This window comes from Rattus norvegicus, chromosome 4, assembly GCF_021556685.1.
Source record: "Rattus norvegicus strain SHRSP/BbbUtx chromosome 4, alternate assembly SHRSP_T2T, whole genome shotgun sequence".
Taxonomy (NCBI): domain Eukaryota; kingdom Metazoa; phylum Chordata; class Mammalia; order Rodentia; family Muridae; genus Rattus; species Rattus norvegicus.
Genome location: NC_141537.1, coordinates 162,913,233 through 162,932,049, shown reverse-complemented (window position 1 = coordinate 162,932,049; position 18,817 = coordinate 162,913,233). Strand labels below are relative to the sequence as shown.

The following is an 18,817-nucleotide window of genomic DNA, read 5'->3' as shown; positions in this document are numbered from 1 at the left end:
GGAGAAGCATCTGCGTTCTCTCCGGATGTCCAGTTAAGAGAGCTTGTTGATCTTCATGTTCTGTCAGCGAAGGGAAGAGAAGTAAACTCAGTGTTGCGACTCATGTCTTTCCAGTTAAAGCCTGATACCTGTATAGGAGTTGGGCTCTGGAAGGAACATATTCCATGAGGCAAACCAGTGATAATTAGAATGAAAACAATCCCCACTACTTATTAACTGTAGTTTGTACCATGCACTGACTCAGGTGCCTTTGGCATGTAGATCACCAATCCACACTGTGAGGAACTTACTGTGACTTCAGCTAAGGAAGCTGGGAAACTTTAAGAGCAGAGCTGGGACTTGACCGCTGATGTGACTGATTTGTACGTCACACACACCCTTCCTAAAGAGGAAGCAGAGGCAGGCAGGTGGGGCTCAGTCACAAAGTGTTGTGACAGTGGGAACTGAGCTATTCCAGCAAAGCGTGTGCAGAGTATAAGTGCTGCCTCTCTGCCTGTGCTCTGGGATTTCTGGAGAGGGGAGTGAGGGTAAATAAGTGTACCATGAGCCTGTTACATCCTAGGACAGCTCAGCAGGGAGGCGGGCTTGATGCCCAGCCTTGTCTTCAGGAAAACTGAAGACCACAGGGGTGAAGTGACACCATCACATGCAGAACCTAGATTCAAATGTGAGTGTCCCAGCCCCACCCACTGTGGCCTTCCCTCTGTCTCCACTGCCTCTCCAGAAGATCCATCCATTTTATGACCTGACTTACTTTTCCCCCACATTCTGTCCACCCACCCCCTTGGCTGAATCTGCCTGGTTCCCCATGATGTCTATTTGTGGCTGAACTTAAAACAAGCCACAGCCAGAATCTAAGTTGACTGAGTGGTTCTTGTCACCGTTGGTACACATGATTTGTGTGTTTGTGTGTTGGAAGCCTGCGTGCCTTAGAGGGCCACAGTAGGGCCTTGAAGTCTCTGTGGAGGGATTGGGTGTGGTAAGGAATGGACTGGGTTTTTGGCAACTTGGACCTGGTGGAGAAGCTGTGGGCTCTAGAGCCTTGGCCTCTGATCTGCCAGCCCCTCCTGCCCAAAGAAAGGGGTGCAGATGTGGGAAGTTAATTACTCAATTAATTCTAACAGCTCAGATGACTGCCGCTCAGGAGATGATCTGCTGATGGGATGCGGAAACTGCTCATTTGCTAATTCTAGTAACTGACAGAAGATGAAAACTTTGGGGGCTGGGAGGCAGGAGTGCCGTCAGTGTACCCCCGGGGTTCCTTGGACCATGGTGTGATAGAGTGTCAACCTTGTTGGACTTAAGGGAAGGAGTCACTTACCCACTTCTGTCTTTCTTCCCATGATATCTTGCTCCTTAGAATTTGCTTTAGACCAGTTGGTTGGGTTCCATCCATCCACCATCCATCCATCCATCCATCCTTCCTTCCTTCCATCCATCCATGCTTGCTGACTAGTGGTACATGATGAGGGTGTGGTAGATGCTAAGGGACACTTGTAGTGACCTGTTCCCTGCAGCTGACAGTCACCTGCAGTCATTGTTCCCTCCTGGGCTGTCTAGGTAATCAGTTACCTTGGGATAGTGCAGGAGGAGCTGTGCGTTGTGGCCACAAAGAAGATCTTTAATTGGGTCATCAGCTGGAGGAACCTCCATGCCAAGGGACAGTGGGATGACTGAAGCTGAGAATTGGGGCAGGTTGGTAGAGAACTTAGTGAAAGTATGTGATTACCTCTGTGGCCAGACTGTCCAGGATGGAGCTGAGTTAGAGGCAGGAGGAAAATCAGAGCAGTGTGGCTATAGATAGATGATGTCTGAGATCAGATTGAAAGCTACCTGGGCTTATGTTGAGTATTGTGTTCATCTCCTCTGCTGATCTTTGGCAGGGGTTAGAGTGTATGGAAAAGTGAGAGGAGAGGTCAGGGGCCCTGAGATGGTCCCCTGGTAAGCCGGATGGGACGAGGTGAAGGTGGGGTTTGGGGGATTGCACATTGCCTAGGGGGTGGGACTGAGCAAAGTTACTTTGGCAGACATGTCCCTTTTGAAGATGGGAGAAGTTATTATTATTGTTTTTTAATTTATTTTTATTTTAATTATTTCTCTCACATGGTGATACAGTACCTGAAAAAAACAACGTGAGGAAGTCCATCAGGGCAGCGGAAGTGTGGTGGTAGGAGGGTTTAAGACCAGCCCAGCAGGGCTGTAGAGCAGCTGGTTACATAATATCCTAGTCAGGACTAGAGCGGTGGGGCTGGAACCAGACATGGCCCCAGGCCTCCCAGCTAGGCTCCATCTCTCAAAGCTCCACGGTCTCCTGAAGCACTGGCACCAGCTGAGGATCAACTGTTCAGGCCCCTGAGTCCTGGGGGACTTTTCGTCCCCAAGCATAATGGGGTGTAACTTGAGAGGCTGACAGAATGTCTTGAGGTTGCTCTGACCTATGTGCAAACCCCTTGCAGAAGCAGGATGGAGGGTGACAGCGAGGAACTCCTGCCCGTGCACCCACAGCTGCAGAAAGTTCTCTGGAGGTGGTGAAGCATAGCTCCTGCATGTGGGGAGGAGAACCAGTTAGAGCGGGTGCACAGCCTTCTGAGCAGCAACGCTTAAACAGTTGCACATTTTACTGGAAACTTTATTAAGAAAGCTGCCGTGTCAGGGTCCAGCCTCCGGATACTCCAGCTCTAGCCAGAGCAGTGTGTGCCAGGACTTTGCCTATGACGCTCAGGTTCTAAAAGCAGAGGCCTGGGAACCACACTTAAGAGAAACTGCTTAGGAAGCACTCTGCGTTGTGGAGAGTGTTGGACCAGCACTGTTCCAGGTTGAACAGGAGGTGGGTGCTGACTAGTAGGTGATCAGCCTTAGGTGCAGGACTTTTTGCCTGGGAGTGATGGTGTCTGCTGCAGTTACTTCCTGGTACTCTGTGAGGGTCATGCCAGGAAGCGACCTCTGACCAGCATACATCTTCCTATACACAGAGCTGTTCTCATTGCTTGCAAAGTGTCAGCAGATATGTTTAGAAGCGTCTGCCCGGATAGGTTGAAGCCAGGGACGGGAAGGGAGAATACAAGGGCTATTTCCTCAGTCCAGAGAAAGTGAGTCTATTCCTTTAAGGTGCGGGTGGCTGTTTCTGGCTCGAGGTAGACGGTGACAGGGAGCCAAGTCCCAGAGCTCCCTAATTACAGCACCTGCTGGCTATCTCTTCCCTTCTCGCTGGTGCTGATGCTGCTTAAACTTGGCAATTAGAGTTGTAAGATGCTGCTGGTAGCCCCAGGTTTGTGTGACCTGTCCTGCCTGGAGTGATTCTGCTGATGTTCTAAAGCATGAGGTTGGATTGGGGATAGCATGTGTCCAGAGTGCTATCCTTTCTTAAGCTGACTTCCAGTCACTTGGATATGTTTTGGTGGTGCACAGATTGGAATATGGCTGCCATATACTACAGAAGGATGGTGTCATTGTGTGTAATTCTGTGAATGGTAGGGTTTTGTTGAGAAATTCCATTGGTTCCTTGGTTCTGTGGTCTTTATTCCTAGCTTTTGGTGTCCAGTGAGGTCAGAGGACATCACTAAAAATGATAATGACAGAGCTTATCTGTAGACATCACCTTTGGCTTTGGGGAGTATTTAGATGTAATCAACACTTCTCTGTTGAGTGTGGCTATGTACCTGACACAGTGCTGGGAGGGCCTCCATGTTGGGGGGGGGGGAATCATTTCAGACATTGTAGAATTTATCTCCTGGGGCTGTTTTTTTATCTGATTCCTGCTGTCTGTCATGACAAGAAAACCGGTGCTGTGCTAGCTTTTGCATCCTGGGAACTGAGGATTTGGAGGGCAGAGCTAGGACGCCTTTTGCTGTGGAGACTGGGGTCACATTCGGAAATGGAATCTGGGTGTGCCTAGGGCAGCCCCTGACTCATGTTCCCATGACCTCTAGGTTGGAAGGTGTGGCCTGGGGGTTTCTGGTCTCCGTAGCAAGGACTGGTGTAAGGGGGTGACTAGTCGCTCTGTAACTCCCAGGTCAGCCCCCTCAGGGAGCCTAGCTTCTCTACCTCCTGTCCCGGCTGGCCGCCTGCTGTGGCTACGTGCTATAGCTGGGCCCTCAGAACTTAAAATAGCACTATGAGTTGTCCGCCTTGCATGTGGGGAGCCTGCCGGAGGCATGATGGCGCAGCTGCTTGGCCTAACCAGAGAGCATTTTGGGGGCTTCGTTTTGGTTCAGAGTAGGGAATGGGGGGGTGTCAAAGTGGCTGGAGGCGTGTAGCTGGCGTCCAGGGGTTCAGAGTGTTTATCTTCTCTGGACCTTTTGAGGCACACATCACCCCGCACCTCAGATTTCCCACTGCAGTTCAGAGGAGGCCTTCAGACTTGGCATCCTGTTTGACCTTTCCTGGCACTGTCTGCTTCTCACGGTTAGCCATATAGAGCCCCATTACAGCCCGAAGGAAGAAAGCAAGTGAAATGCAGAGTTAGGACAGGGGACACCTGCTCAAGGTCCCAGTGGCAGAGCCAGGGCATCTGGGGGTCTCTGCTGAGCAGGAATAACCTGGCATCCTCACCCTAGCTGCCCCATCTAAGAAAATCAAGATGATACCTAAGGGAAACCACCTCCAGGCCTGCCTGCCTTCATCCATTGATGCAGAAAAATGTGCAGACCCCACCTGCCACCACCCCCACCCTGTGACCCCCATGCACACATGTAGAACTCTATTCTTGGCTGTGGCAATGTGGCAGTGAATGAGACAGACATACATCCCTGGCCCTCTAAAGGTGGTTTCTAGTGGGTTGACAACATAAACAATTTCTGTGGTAAAAATATATGTTCCCTTGTGTTTGGGAGATAAGCGGAAAGGAGGAAGGAGAACGTGGTAAGAGTGTGCTGGGAACGTCCTGGAGAAGGGACAGCTGAATGAAGGTTAAGGGACAGGCAGATTGTCGGTGTAGAAATCTGAGGAAAGAATACTCGAGTAGACTGAACACCTAGGCTGAATTCAGGCTCTGAAGTAAGAGAACAGAGTAGGTGATGTGGCCAGAGTGAGGGGTGAGGGGAGGGGGAGAGATTGATCGATTTTTCTAAGAACTTCATCTTTTACTCTGGGGGCAGCAGGAAGCTGTAGGGTTTTGCACAGAGCAATGACTTGGCCTGCCTCAAGGGATGGGATTACTGCAGTTGTCTTTCTGGTGTTTGTGGTCTCTGTGAGGAGACCCCAGTGGACCGAGAAAGCTCCCTGCTCTGTTCTCTCTGTGCCTTGTTCAGCCTCCATCACTAAGCCCCAAATTCCAACCACTGAGACATTCACGCTGGGGGGAGGGCCCTGGGTGGGGCTGGGTTTGGTACAGAGGTTTGCTGAAGTCTGTTAGATGGCCAATTGAGAGCTTCACAGGAAGTAATAAGGGAATTTGCCAGCGGGTATTAAATGATGGACTTTTGCACTTGGCTGTGGCGGCCATTGGTAAGCATTGTGGATCAGGGCTTTCCCCACCCGCTGGTTGGGGAAACTTAGTATCTGTTGCACTTTCATTATCTCTACTCCACTGGACCATGGTTTTGGAGGACAGGGCCTGTCTTTGCTTTCATTTGGCAAAGTGTCTGTGTTTGTGGTCTGTGAAGTGTGAAAGGGAAGGGGAGCACTGATGGAGGTGAGAGGGGAGCACTGATGGAGGTGAGAGGGGAGCACTGGATGGAGGTGAGAGGGGAGCACTGGATGGAGGTGAGAGGGGAGCACTGATGGAGGTGAGAGGGGAGCACTGATGGAGGTGAATGGGGAGCACTGATGGAGGTGAAGGGGAGCACTGGATGGAGGTGAGAGGGGAGCACTGATGGAGGTGAGAGGGGAGTACTGGATGGAGGTGAGAGGGGAGCACTGATGGAGGTGAGAGGGGAGCATTGATGGAGGTGAAGGGGAGTACTGGATGGAGGTGAGGGGGAGCACTGATGGAGGTGAAGGGGAGTACTGGATGGAGGTGAGAGGGGAGCACTGATGGAGGTGAAGGGGAGTACTGGATGGAGGTGAGAGGGGAGCACTGATGGAGATGAAGGGGAGCACTGATGGAGGTGAGAGGGGAGCACTGATGGAGGTGAAGGGGAGTACTGGATGGAGGTGAGAGGGGAGCACTGATGGAGGTGAGAGGGGAGCACTGATGGAGGTGAGAGGGGAGCACTGATGGAGGTGAGAGGGGAGCACTGATGGAAGTGAAGGGGAGAACTGGATGGAGGTGAGGAAGGTGGTGTTCGGGGTGAGCAGTGGTGTTTCCCAAGATAGACAGGCTGTGTGTGTCCCATGAGGTTGCAGTGTATGTGGAAATTACACAGTTGTCCTAGCTTGATAATCCTAATGGAGGATTGCTTCTCTCACCCCAGCTTCTTTCCTTTCCTTTGTTCTTCTGTGTGTGTGTGTGTGCAGGGTAGGTATGAAGTTCGCCTCAGTTCGGGCCAGCCTTGTATTCAAAAGCACAGCCTAATGCTGTTCTCAGATAAAACTGCTAGATCTGTTTTAGAAGTCAGAGGACGTAGATTCCACCCGGCTCTACGAACTCATTTCTCATTTAGAACTTGGGATATATTCCCTGCTTATCTTGCAGGGGTCTGGTGTGAGGATCAGATATGATCAAAAGTATGAGAGTCCCTTAAAAAGAACGAGTCCTAAAAAATGTTGCTTTTGCTCATGCCATCTCAGCATTGGGACTCCCCCTCCCTCTGCGTTCCTCCCGATAGGGTGTTGTACAAACCTCCCCCACAACCCACTTTTCCTTGTGGCCTTCTTCCCCTCTGAGCAGGGCCTCTTAGCACTCACAGTGGACATCTGCTGTCCTCTCTTCCCCAAGGAAGAGACTGAGCAAGGATGCTCCCTGATGACACCGAGGTGGCGAACCCAGGACTCTGTGGGTGCTGAGGAACTCAAATGGCCCAATTAACTTATGTGAGGTCTCCTTTGTTTCTGTCACACTCCTCTGACATGCCAGTCGGCTGAATGGTAGTCCTGAAGAACAGTGCCTTCTAGTAGATAAAAAAATTCCCAGATCCTCTGTCCTTTATCATCACACCCAGTTTCATTACATGGATAAGAAAATAAAAGTGTGTTTATTCATCTATCTAGCCATCCATCCATCTATCCATCCATCCATCCATCCATCCATCCATCCATCCATCCATCCATCCATCCGTCCACCCATCCACCCACTGCATGCCCTGTGCTCAGAGAACTGCAAGTCCTCTGCCTGGGTAGCCTGGACAGCAACTAAGGCCCTGATTCTTCTATCTGGCTCTCAGTCTCGGTGTGCTTGCTTCAAGCCCATCTCTTGAGGAGGCAGATGGGGTGTGGGCACCATTGTTGAAAGACGGATAATGATAGGTCAAGGTTTTAGTCCCATGCAGGCCTGGGTAGTAGGAGGAGGGAGATGGCTATGCAGTGCCTGTCCCTGCTAGGTCTAACCAACCATGGGTGTGGCTGGCATTTCTCTGGCAACAGTAGGGTCAGGGCGGAGCAGGTGTGCACTGGTGTGGTCTGGCTAGGATATTAGATGACCTCTTGAGTCCGGGGCTTGAGGGGTGAGTAATGCACGGCCACCTGGACACACCGAGGCTCACAGAGGCCAGGATGGGCATTTGACCTCTTTCATACTTTCTGGAGATGCCTGGATCTAGAGGTGGTTATAGATGCATGGTGTGCAGAGGGGAGGACAGATGTGGGGAGGGATCCATTGAAGTAAAGGCACACCAGGCAGGCAGTGGAGAGTATTGTGGGTGTCACAGATATACATGCATGATGACTCTGTCCTGGGACAATGACACTCAGCAATTGGCAGAATGAGTAAGGAGGAGACCTAGAGGCAGGGAGCCCGGGCAGGAGCCTGGTAGGTGGAGGGCCCTAAGAGGGAGGGAGCCTGGGCAGGAGCCTGGTAGGTGGAGGGCCCTAAGAGGGAGGGAGCTTGTGGCAGGGAATGCATGTGTGCCTATGCCTTCAGAGTGGCGTGTGTGCGTGCTCACAGAACTTGCACTCTGGGCATGTGTGGAGGAAGTGTAGCATAGTGGGTCAAGATTGGGCATATGTCCAGTTTGATTGGGTGACAACTGGGATGAATTTCTGTTGACTCAATCTAAACTTTGGGACTTTCTAGAGCTGCTGGAGGTTTTGTAGCCCAGATGGCCAAGGAAAGGGTGTGGCCTGTGGATGTTTTCACCTCAAGTATCTTGACATGAGGAAAGATGTTTGGAGGTTTTGGGAGGACTGAGTGCTTTCCAGATGAACTTCCAGAGCTGGAGTGACTTGAACCAGCCTGAAGAGGGAGGGGAGAAAGAACCAAAGGATAGCTCCTCCTTACATCCTTTTTCTTAGAGTGACCCCAGAGGTTCTGAGACCCTACAGTGACTTATGTACTGTGAAATGCATGAGTCCTCAGACATGCAGCAAGGAGGCCCACACTTAGCTCCGTTAGTCCTTCAGTGGAGATGAACACACATGCCTCTGATGGGTGCTGAGCAGGTCAGACATCTGGGTACACTCTCATCTTCTTAGCTGTAGAGCATTGCCAAGTGCTTCTGTGCCGTCTCTCCCAGGTGACTCCAGCACCAGCCCTGTAGCCTCCAGGCACAGTGGAGGGAAACAGGGGTGAGGGACAGGAGACAGTAGCCCCTGAAGTCAGCAGAAGGTCCCAGCTGTAAGGCCAGCTCACTGGCAGGCTGGATGCTGGGTCAGAGAGCACTGCCCCAGCCCGCAAGTCTCTGTCCTCCATGCAGTGGTTTGGGAATATTAGATTTGCTGGGTCAGTAAATTTCCGCTAGTGCATGGCAATAAACCTCTGGCTTCATCACACTTGCCTGTGTCGGACCGTGTGCCTTATCTCATCCTTCCGAAGCCACCTGCCCTCCTTGATAAGTACTAATAACAAATGCTTGCTTTCTTTCTCCTCTGCCTCCTGGGACGGAATGGTCCAGTATGGCCACGTGTGGAGCTGCAGGTCCATCTGCCCGTCCACTACAATGCCCCTGTTCCAGGCCTTTCTAGAGGATCCAACAGGGAGGTGATTGATTGAGTTGAGGATGAAAGAAGGGCCAGGCTGGGGTTTCTCCTGGGAAATGTCTTAAAGAGCTGAGTGCTTGTAGGGACAAAGAGGATGCTTGCTCCCAGCAGGTCACAGATCGAGAGAGTTAGGCAAGACCAGGAAACTGAGCTTTAACTCTGAAGTCTCTCTGGGGTCTGTTGCCCACGGGACTGTGGGCATGAGCAAGTCAGCGTGCCAAGGAAATGAGGTTACAGGTAAGGGAGCAGCCGGGAGGAGAGAAGGAGGGTAATTGGTTGGGACTGTACTCCAGGAAAAGCGTGTGCTAGAGCTGGTGACAGGAGGAGAAGGGACATGCGGACTCTTGATGCCCTTCTGGCCTCCTGTGCTCCAATCTCAGGCCCATTCTTATTCATTTTAGTCTCAGCCAGCACTTGGTGGCCAGCATGCAGTGTGCACCCCACCTCTGCTCCACGGAAACTTTACTCAGTGCTTTTCCTCCCAGGCGCTCTTCCGCCTGCCTATCCCCTACCTACCTCCTTCCACATTTGTAAGCTCCATACAGAGACTGCCAGTCCAGCGTTCGTGGTTTGTAGCTGAGGAACTGACTGGGCAGTGGCAGGCTCCCACCCCCCGCCCCTGTGCACACCCTCCTTTGCCTTTGCACTTTTGTGCATTTGCTTCATCAGTTAATTCTAGGCTGGCCTGTGGGTTAGTGCCAGTCCTGGGTGCTGCGTGTGCTGCTGTGGATGTTACAGTGTAACGGGAGAGAACCAGCCCGGAGATTGTCACTTGGAGAAACACATACTTTCAAACTGTGATAATACTATGGGAGAAACAGGCAGATTGTGCTCTGAGGATATAATGGTCAGGGGAGCTTGGCAGCCACAGGTAGGCAACCCAGAAAGCGAGAAGAAAGACCTTTGCAAAGGAGTCCAGAGACTTACTGAGGAGTTGGGTAGAGTCACGCAGTGGATGGTGAAGAGCAGCCAAGAAGAAGGCCCAGCAGGGGCAGAAGCTCAGAGAAGAGGACAGAGCTTAGAGTGTTTACTGTTGCCTGAGACCAGGAGAGAGTGGCTGCGAAGGGTCTGGAGAGACAGGCAGGGTCCATTGGGCTGGACCTTTAAGGCCTTTTTACAAACTTTGAGACAAGATCTCATGCAGCCCAGACTGTCTCAAACTCCCTATGTGGCCAAGGCTGGCCTTGAACTTCTGATCCTTCTATCTCCATCTCTCGAGGGCTGGGGTTACAAGTGTGTACCACCATGCCTGGCTCTTAAATGTTGTTTTAAGAATTTGGATTATCCTAGAACAGCAAACATGTTCACATATGTGTGGTCCACACACATGAGCACACGCTTAGAATGAGACCCCACTGCAGGGGTTAAAGCGGAGAGGCTTTGGTAAGATGATGTGCCTGGAGACAGGAGGGCTCTGCCGGGGGTTGTGAAGGTCCCTGGTTAACACTGAGGTGGCATGGACTACATACAGTGTCTGTAACATCATAGGATGTGGAGAGAGACACTGAGGTAGGATTGGCAGGGAGCAGGGTGAAGTCTGGGGTGAGGAGCTCTGGATTAGACAACGTGCTAAACATCCAGGCCATTCATCAAGAAGGGAAGAGTTGGGTGAGTCAGTCTCTGTGGGGGATGTGAAATCAAAGATGCCCATGGCAGCCACATGGAGAGGATGGACAAGAGGGGCCTTTATTATGTGTACAGGAGAGGGCCAAGTGAACACCCAGGTGCCACCAGCTGTCAGGGGAGAAACTGATGTTCTCAGTCTTAGAAACAAGCTTGCAGGACATTGCATGTTGGCGGTGGGTTGTCTTATTTTTCTCTGTTTAACCGCCGCCTAACAGACAGGGTTGGGAACTCTTATTTACTCTAATAATTACTGTTGACCACCATCATGGTACCCCAGTGCGCTGGGTGTTTTTCGGTGGCCTGACGCTGTGCTGTATATATTACAGTTATACTCATTATCTCAGATTTCTGACTACCTGCAGCTTGGAAAGTATGCCCTATCGTCTCAGTGTCCAGCTGGAGAAGTTGAGACACAGGGCAGCTCAGCGCCCATTCTAGCTTCTCTAGGTCTGCTAAGGCCCAAAGCCCAGATAGCTGCACATGGCTCTCCCACTAGATCTGTTCCCTGTCTTTAGGATGGACCAGGTAGCTGGAAACAGCTATGCCTTCTCCATTCTCATTCCCAGATCCTGTCCCAGGTGACTCAGTCCCTAAAGATGTCTGGTGTGAGCTGGTTTTCAGGGGGTGAGGTTGGCTTTGTGACAGTCCCTGTAACTTCGAGGTCATAAACCGAATTTCAGGGCTCATGGCTAGATCAGGATTGAACTGGTCTACAGCTGTGGTCCCATTTCTCAGGAGCTGAGGTGCCAGAGTTGCCCAGAGACACCAAGCATACCTTGGCCCTCATGCTCCCTCGGTGTGCCGATGTGCATTGGAGGGTCTCTGAATCCTCGTACTTACTTCTGGCATACACCAGCCTCAGCCAGAGGTAGTTTTGCTCTTGAGTTTTGAAGCCTGGCATGTAACCCTATGCCATTCACATGAGTGCTGGGACTGAGTTGCAGACAGAGGTGTCCCTGTGTGCCCTGCCCTTGGAGCTCCTCTGCCAGGCTCCATATACCCAGCACAGGCGGCAGGCCAGGGCAGTCTTGTCTTGCCTTGCTCCTGTCTCTTTTACTTTTCCCACCCTCTGTCTCTGGACCCTTCTTCCAGAATGGCCCTGGGGACCCCTAGGTTAACTTATTGCCATGACATTCAAGGCCATGCTGTGTATTGGGGAGCACATCAGTTAACATCATGATGACCTGTCCACCATCATTTGCTGGGTGTTTCCTGGACTGCCTCATCAGTCTGATGTCCTCAGGTAGCCTCCCTTCCAGGAACAATTCCATAGATTTTGGCTTGGATCCCATCCTTTCGGTGAATGAACTTGGAGCTCAACTGTGTGTAGCTTGGGCATGGTAGCCTTTCTTTTCTTCTAAGCAGCTACCGTGTGGTAGTCACTGTGACAGGTGCTGGGAGCAGGTGTGTGTGTGTGTGTGTGTGTGTGTGTGTGTGTGTGTGTGTGTGTGTGTGTATGATGACCAAGTGACCACTACAGGGCTTCGAGGGAAAGAACCACTCTCTAAAAGATGCAGCCCGCCCTGATTTGTAATATGAACTAAACAATTAATTAATCCCTTCTTAGAACTATGAGCCCGCCCACTGAGGCAAACCTTATTTTCATTAGCTTTTAGAAAACACACACACACACACACACACACACACACACACACACACACACACACTTTAAAAAATATCTTTAAACTCTCTTTCCTCCTCCTCCCCCCTTCCTCCTTGCCCTCCCAATCCCCATCACTGTGTAGCCTAGCATGGCCTAGAACTCCCAGTCCTGACCTAGCTTCCCAAGAGCTGGAATAAGTGGAGTAGTGTGTGCCCAACTTCATTTAGCTTCCCACTCTCCACCTCTTCACTGTCATTGGTAGCTCACATTCTGAATCCAAATTCCAGCTGTTTTTTGTTTGTTTGTTTGTTTGTTTGTTTCCTTAGCAAATAGGAGAGTGGCCCCTGTCGCTGTGCCCTGCCTAATGAGTCTCCATGTAGACTTCTAGATGGTGGGCCTCCGGCTACACACGCTCATTCCTGAGTAGTCTGCTTGACAGTTACTCCTACAGCCAAAGATCCCAGTTTGGAGTGTAGGACCTGGGTGAGAACCTGCCCTCTACAGTGCTTGCCCGACTTGTTTATCCTATTTATTCCTAGTCACTGCATGCAATGCCTTGGTTTCCCCTCAAGTCTGGTTTCAAAGCTAAGCTTAGGGCTGTGAAATGCTGCCAACACTCGGTCACATACGGGAGTGGCCAGCGTGGGCCAGAAGGTATACATCTGGTGAGGAAAACATGGGAGACTGAACCTTGTGTCACCTGGAGCCTGGGAAGTTCTTCAGAGGCACAGAGAACTTGGCATTTCCCGGGAAGCCCTCATTTCCTGGCTGCCAGTCAGATCTGGAATGCCGGTTTCTCACATTTACTTTCCTTGCTCTTCTTTGAGAATTCTGTACTTGCTGTGCTCTTTTCTTTTTTCCCTTAAAATAAAAAGCACAAGGAGAGGGAAATCTGGTCTGCATTGTTTGCATGCAAAGAGCCCCGCAAAGGCAGCCAGTGCCTTCAGGCTCTGCTGGACCTGATAAGGTGGGGGGGGGGGATTGAGCAGACAGGGAGAGTAGCTTCTAGAATCCCAGATCTACAGAACTGCAGTAGCACAGTCACTGCACGACTTTCACTGTCTCTGTTCCCCCTGCTGCCAGGTGCAGCTTCCTAGGCCTCACGGTGGCCACAGGCCTGGCTGCCTAGGACGTTGCAGAGTACAGCTCTAACTTTCAAGTGCTATACAAAGTAGCTCACGGAATAGCTCCTGTCCTCACCCGGGCCTGTCCCCTCAACTGCTTCCTGAGTGGGCCACACTCAAGTCCTTCTTCCCCCACTCACTTCAAAAAGTCCCAGTCCAAGGCAGGACCGCAGGGCAGCCCCCACTCAGCCTGCTATGTGGGCTCTGCATCACTCCGTTGGACTTCCCTGGGTACAGGTGGAACCAGGTAGAAGGCTGGTTTCCAGAGCTAGCTATCTGGTGGGCTGCTGGAATCCCTGGGTTGTCGCATTCGTGGTATCTATGCTCCAGAACCTGTCCATAGTGACCTGCCTATTGCTAATGGACGGTTTCCTCAAGGGGATGGGTGTGCTCTGGCTCCATCTGCTTTTGTCCTAAGACAGGTAAATTCTCTCTCTCTCTTCCTCACTGTGTTCTTCTGTACTCCCCCCTCTCCATTCTTTAGTACAGCCCTTTGCTGATTACCTGTCCTGTCCAGAGCACTACCTCAGCCATCTTCCTCCCTGTTTTTCTAATTCAGTATCTTTTTACCAAATAACCCAACCCCAAATCGGGACACCCACCCCAGGCTCCCTCTTGTACCTTCTCTACTAGACTGGAAGACTGCCAAGGGTAGCAGTGTTTAAAATCCAAGAGAGGAGGGCACACGGGCTCGGAGAGCACACCCAAGCCTACCGTTTCCTTTCTCATAAGACAGAACGGTCACCACACCTACGTGGTAAGGTCAGCCTGGTGAATGGAAGGGCTGATGAACTGCATTTTCTTATTGGTCTGATAGTGCCTCAGCCAGGTGTCACAGTGAGACTTCACTGTACCTTTGACAAGCGTGACCAGGGGAGCAGGGCTGTGGCACTGGACAGCCGTCTTCTCTTACCTGCCTGTTCACTTGGCTTTCTGGTCCCAAGCGCCAGAGTTATACATTGATTTCTAATCGGATGCAATGATGGGGTAGCCCAGGGGCCAGGGGAGACTGGTGTGACCGGTACAGGTGTGAGCTAGGGAGAAGAGGTGGGAAAAGACTAACCAGGTAGGGGCTAACAAGGGGACCCTCGGGGATACCTCATTCCCCCTGAGGTATAACGGTACCACCTTGTGTTCAGAGCCTGCCTGCTTTGACTAAGGTCTCACCCTTGTTGGTTCACTTCACACATAATACCCCTGTGTATTCCTTAACCCCATACTGACAGGAGGAATGGTGGCCAGCCAGGGGAGAGCAGCTCTCCCGACTCTAGTCTTGCTGGTGGATGCCCCCACCAGAAGTAATGCTAAAAGAGAGAAGTGGTAACCCTGCATCCTGGAGCAGTCAGGTGAGGCTGAAGAGGACAGGAGGAGTTACCTATCCTGGTCACATTGCTTGGTACTCCCACAGGAGCCAGCTACACATTCACTCCTTTTTTTCTGCAGACAATGTCCCAGGACCATTGGTCCCCAAGGAGAGATACTAGTGGTGGTCGTTCACACAGAGCTTTGCTGCAGGGCTCTCTCTGAGTTCAGAAGGGATCTCAGAGTTATCACCTCTACGGTGGGAGTGAGAGGAGTGAAGGTGAAGTCCCTCCAGTTAGAATCACTGCACAGCCACAACCATCTGAGTCTATCTGTGCCTCAAATAACTTCCTGTCCTAACTAGATTTTGTGCTGCCCAAAGGGCAGGCAGTAGCACTCCTGTGTTTCCTCAAGGGCTCCCCCTTGAGGCTTGGGATAGAAGGTTGAGGGTTCCAGGGTAGACACCTCTACCCAAGGAAGGGCAGGGATTCATCCATCTAGCCATCCCTATAGAGTGCCTTCCAGAGGCTAAGCTCCTTGTTAGATGCTGGGAGCCTGGTAAAACTTAGCTCCCACACTGACTCACTGTACAAAGGAGAGAGACTCGGTCTCTGTCGCCCCCCCCCCCCAGTCTTCTAGTTCTTATCATTTGCAAACCGTGGTGGCCCCAGGTCAGCAATGCAGTCTTCTGCATAAACCCAGGGGAGGCTGTCTTCATTGCAGCTCTCTACAAGAGGAGCAAGGGCTGTTTTGGATGTTCCTCTGGCAGGCACACACCTCCTGTCTCTTCTCTGACCTCTGCTCCTAGAGGACCTGGGTGCGACCAAAAGCATTGCTACCTTGCTCTGTTGCTGGCAAAAGCAGTGCCCAACTTGAGCCGCCCGCCCCTTGCAGCCCGCCGTCCCACTCGGGGAACGCGGAGGCGAGGGCTTGCGCAGCTGCAGGAGTCTTTCGGAGCCGCGCGTGCGTGTGCGCGTGGAGGGGGCAGGGAGGGCGGCGCTCCCCGCAGAGGCCTGAGGGTGCTTTCTTACACCTTGCGTCTCTGCTGCGGTCCCTCTACCGGTGCGCAGTAGCCATTCTCACGTGTGCAAAAGCGTGGTGTGTGTGTGTGTGTGTGTGTGTGTGTGTGTGTGTGTGTGTGTGTGTGTGTGTGTGTGTCTGTGTGACTGTGTCTCTGTGTGTGTATGTGTAAAGGTACTGCTTGGGACCATGTGCCCCAGGCTAGACAGGCCGGATGTTCCGTAGCAGGCGGAGGCCAGCCTGGTAGTGGCCACGTTTCTTTCCCTTCCAAAGCCTTTCTTCCCAGACCTATCGTCTGGGTTCCTTGGGTTCTCGGTACCTCCAGTTTCCCCCCTCTACTCGTGGCCCTTGCTGGGGCAAGAGACCAGTGCTTTCCCATGGAGGTGTTAGTTCATTCCCAGCCACTGAGCCCTTGACATTTAGAAGGGCTCTGGGCACACTAGTTTAGGCACACAAGCCGACCGCTAATCCTATTAAAGATATTGTGTCATTGGGGAGGGGTAGCTGCCCTACCGGAGCCAGGCAGACCTTGAGCCCATTGGTCGGATGCAAAGCAGGGGGCGGGGCCCAGAGCCGGGGGAAGGGGCTCTAGGCGATTTCAGAGTCGAGAGTCAGGGCTGGGATTTCGCAGGGCAAGCCCAGCGGTTGCAGCTGCAGTGGATCCCGAGGCTCTCTGCCCGTGGTGCACCCGGGCAGCCCAGAGCCGGCAGCGGCTCCGCAAAGTCGCGGAGCTAGAGAGGCCGAGTGCCCGCAAAGTGGTGGGGCTCCAGGCTGGAAGAGGCGTGCCTGCGGAGCTTGGATCCCAGCGCCCTTTCGCCTCCAGTGCAGCGTCCGGTCGGTGGTGCAGCCACCCGGGAAAGAGCAGTCAAATTGCAGCCTCCCCAAAGAAGCCTAGTTACGCAGGCGAGCCGGCTCCCCAAGCGTGCTTATAGCGGTGCCGCAGAGCCCTCCCGGGCCAGCGGGCTAAGGCTGGGAGCGGGGCACCGTCCCAGAGACAGTGAACCCCCGGCAGCTGGTTGCTCTGCGAGTGCTCCCCGGTGCAGAGAGGGGGCGTGCGAAGCTCCAACAGCCCGCTCGCTCAGAACCCGAGCCCGACCGGGGTGCCCCCTCCGTCCCATTCTGGGAGCAATGCCCCCCGCCCCTCGTGCTCCCCGGGAACGAGGCGAGCATGGAGAAGTCGAGTAGCGAGGATTCTTCGATCCACCGGAGTCCATCTTTGGACAGCAAGGACTCGGACTTTGCCAAGCCGTCCACCTCTGGCCGCCCGTTCGGCCGCGGCTTCACGGCTGGCGCCTTCTACGGCACCGCGGGTTCGCGGGGTCAGAGCCGCACGGAGGCCGGCATTAAGACTGACAAGTACAATGCGCCCAAAGGCAGCAAGTACGTGGTGTTTTACCTGGACCTGTCCTTTGTGTTCCTCCTAGAATTTAAGAAGTGCAACATGGCCAGGGGCTGTCTCTGCTGCTTGAAGTACATGATGTTCCTCTTCAATTTGATATTCTGGGTAAGTCCTTACTGTTGAGTCTAACGTTGCTCCTTCTCCTTGCTTTCCACACTATGAATATCCTCTACTTTCTCCTCGCTCTATCTTTCCCTTCTCTGCCCTAAGGTAAGTGCTTTTAAAAATTGCAGCACCTCCCACCCCTGCATCTTTCCCCTCTTGTCCATGGCTGAATGGAGACTTCAACTTGTCAGTCTTCCAGGAGAGACATGTTCTGCTCCTAGGAAACTGGTAAAGTTTGCCACTGCCTCCTCCTAAGAAAAGGCACGCTGAAGTACCTGAACCAGGGAACCTGCATCAGTGGGTGTGGGTCAGACCGCGTAGCTGTGCCCCTGTGTCCGTGGGGGACAGAGAAGATGGTTTCTGGGTTGCTTCTGTTGCTCCTGAAAGCAGGAGACCAGTCTAGCATTGTGGGAGTGGGATGGGGGTGTGGAGGCCACAGACTCCTGCTCATTTAGGTGGCTCCCAGGAAGAGGCTATGAGATTGGGGGGGGGGGGCACAGGCTGCTGCTTTTGAGGGATTGCTCTGGACTGGGCAGTCAGTAGTTTGGCCACCCTTTCCCAGGCTCCAGGAGGCTCCAGGATGAGGAAAAAGACAAAGGGAGATTCTTGGGTTTTGTTTTTTCTTTTTTAGAGAAAATGTTTATGGATGGGCTGGCTTGGAAATAGCCTCTGTCTGGTGTGATACTGGTGACCATGCGTGCACAAAGACTTACTAGTTGCACAAACTGGATGAAAACTTAATTCGTATCTGCTTTGGTCCTCACTACTGCCTCCGTCTTTCTTCGCCAGAGCTCAGACTGCTCAGCACAGATGTTTGGCTCATCCCCAGGCCCCGGCCCCATCCGGCCACTGGTTGGAGGCCGGCAGCTGCCAAGCATGGTCCAGGAGGAGCCTGGGGACAGGAGAGAGGCATTCTCAGCGAGCTTGCAAGGCACTAGTGTGCATCTCTTGCAGAGTGATCCACTTTTAAGAAAAACTTTTGGGGGTGTGTATATGGAGGGGGCAACTTTTCTGGAGAAGGGGAAGGAAGCTCCGGTCTTCGAAGGAAGAAGTGTGAGCCTCATCTGCCTTCTGTTCTTTGTTAGAGTCTTGTGTGACCTTGAGTGACTCATGTGCCCCTCAAGATTGGGGCTTCTTCCTCAGTCCCGGCTCTTAGGACGGATGATCTTCTTCACGGTCCTTACTACCTTAGATCTGTGATACCCTAGGGTGCTCTGTGATACCTGAGTGGTCAGTTTCTTTTCCTGTGAGACTGGTCTGAGATGAGGTGGGCGTTTCCATAGCCAGGGGTGGGGGACTAGGGGGAGGGGCACTGTGATCCTTAGTGTTACCTTTCACCTGGCTGGAGTTTTAGGGAAGCTGGGACAGATACTTTGATTCTCTCTCTGGTGATGAGAACCATTGGAATGTTAAGAATCATCCTGTCACCCGTCTTGTGGGCCAGTGCCTTATGCTCTTTCCATTCCTTTGCCAGGATCTGTGTCTGCCAAGTACTTGTGTGTGCTTCCGTGGTATCTCGGTCTACACGAGTGATGCCGTGTTTGTTGTTCTATCCAACCGTCTCTTTCCTCTTTCATAGTTTCATCCTACCTCTTTGGTTTGCCCCACTGCACATATATTAATTAT

The 18,817-nt window shown here is 52.4% G+C and overlaps 1 protein-coding gene across 15 annotated transcripts in view; it reads left to right on the top strand.

The window, feature by feature from the left end:
* The window catches only part of Tspan9 (tetraspanin 9), a 181,754-nt gene that overhangs the window by 90,630 nt on the left and 72,307 nt on the right, over positions 1 to 18,817 (top strand). For 8 of the 15 annotated variants that reach the window (XM_087657730.1, XM_087657727.1, XM_087657725.1 and 5 more), the window contains one exon: positions 17,112 to 17,191. The exons of 6 other annotated variants lie outside the window; for them this stretch is intronic. In XM_087657730.1, the coding sequence (XP_087513856.1) occupies positions 17,129 to 17,191 (63 nt within the window). In that variant the 5' untranslated portion in view covers positions 17,112 to 17,128. 15 annotated transcript variants of the gene reach the window in all.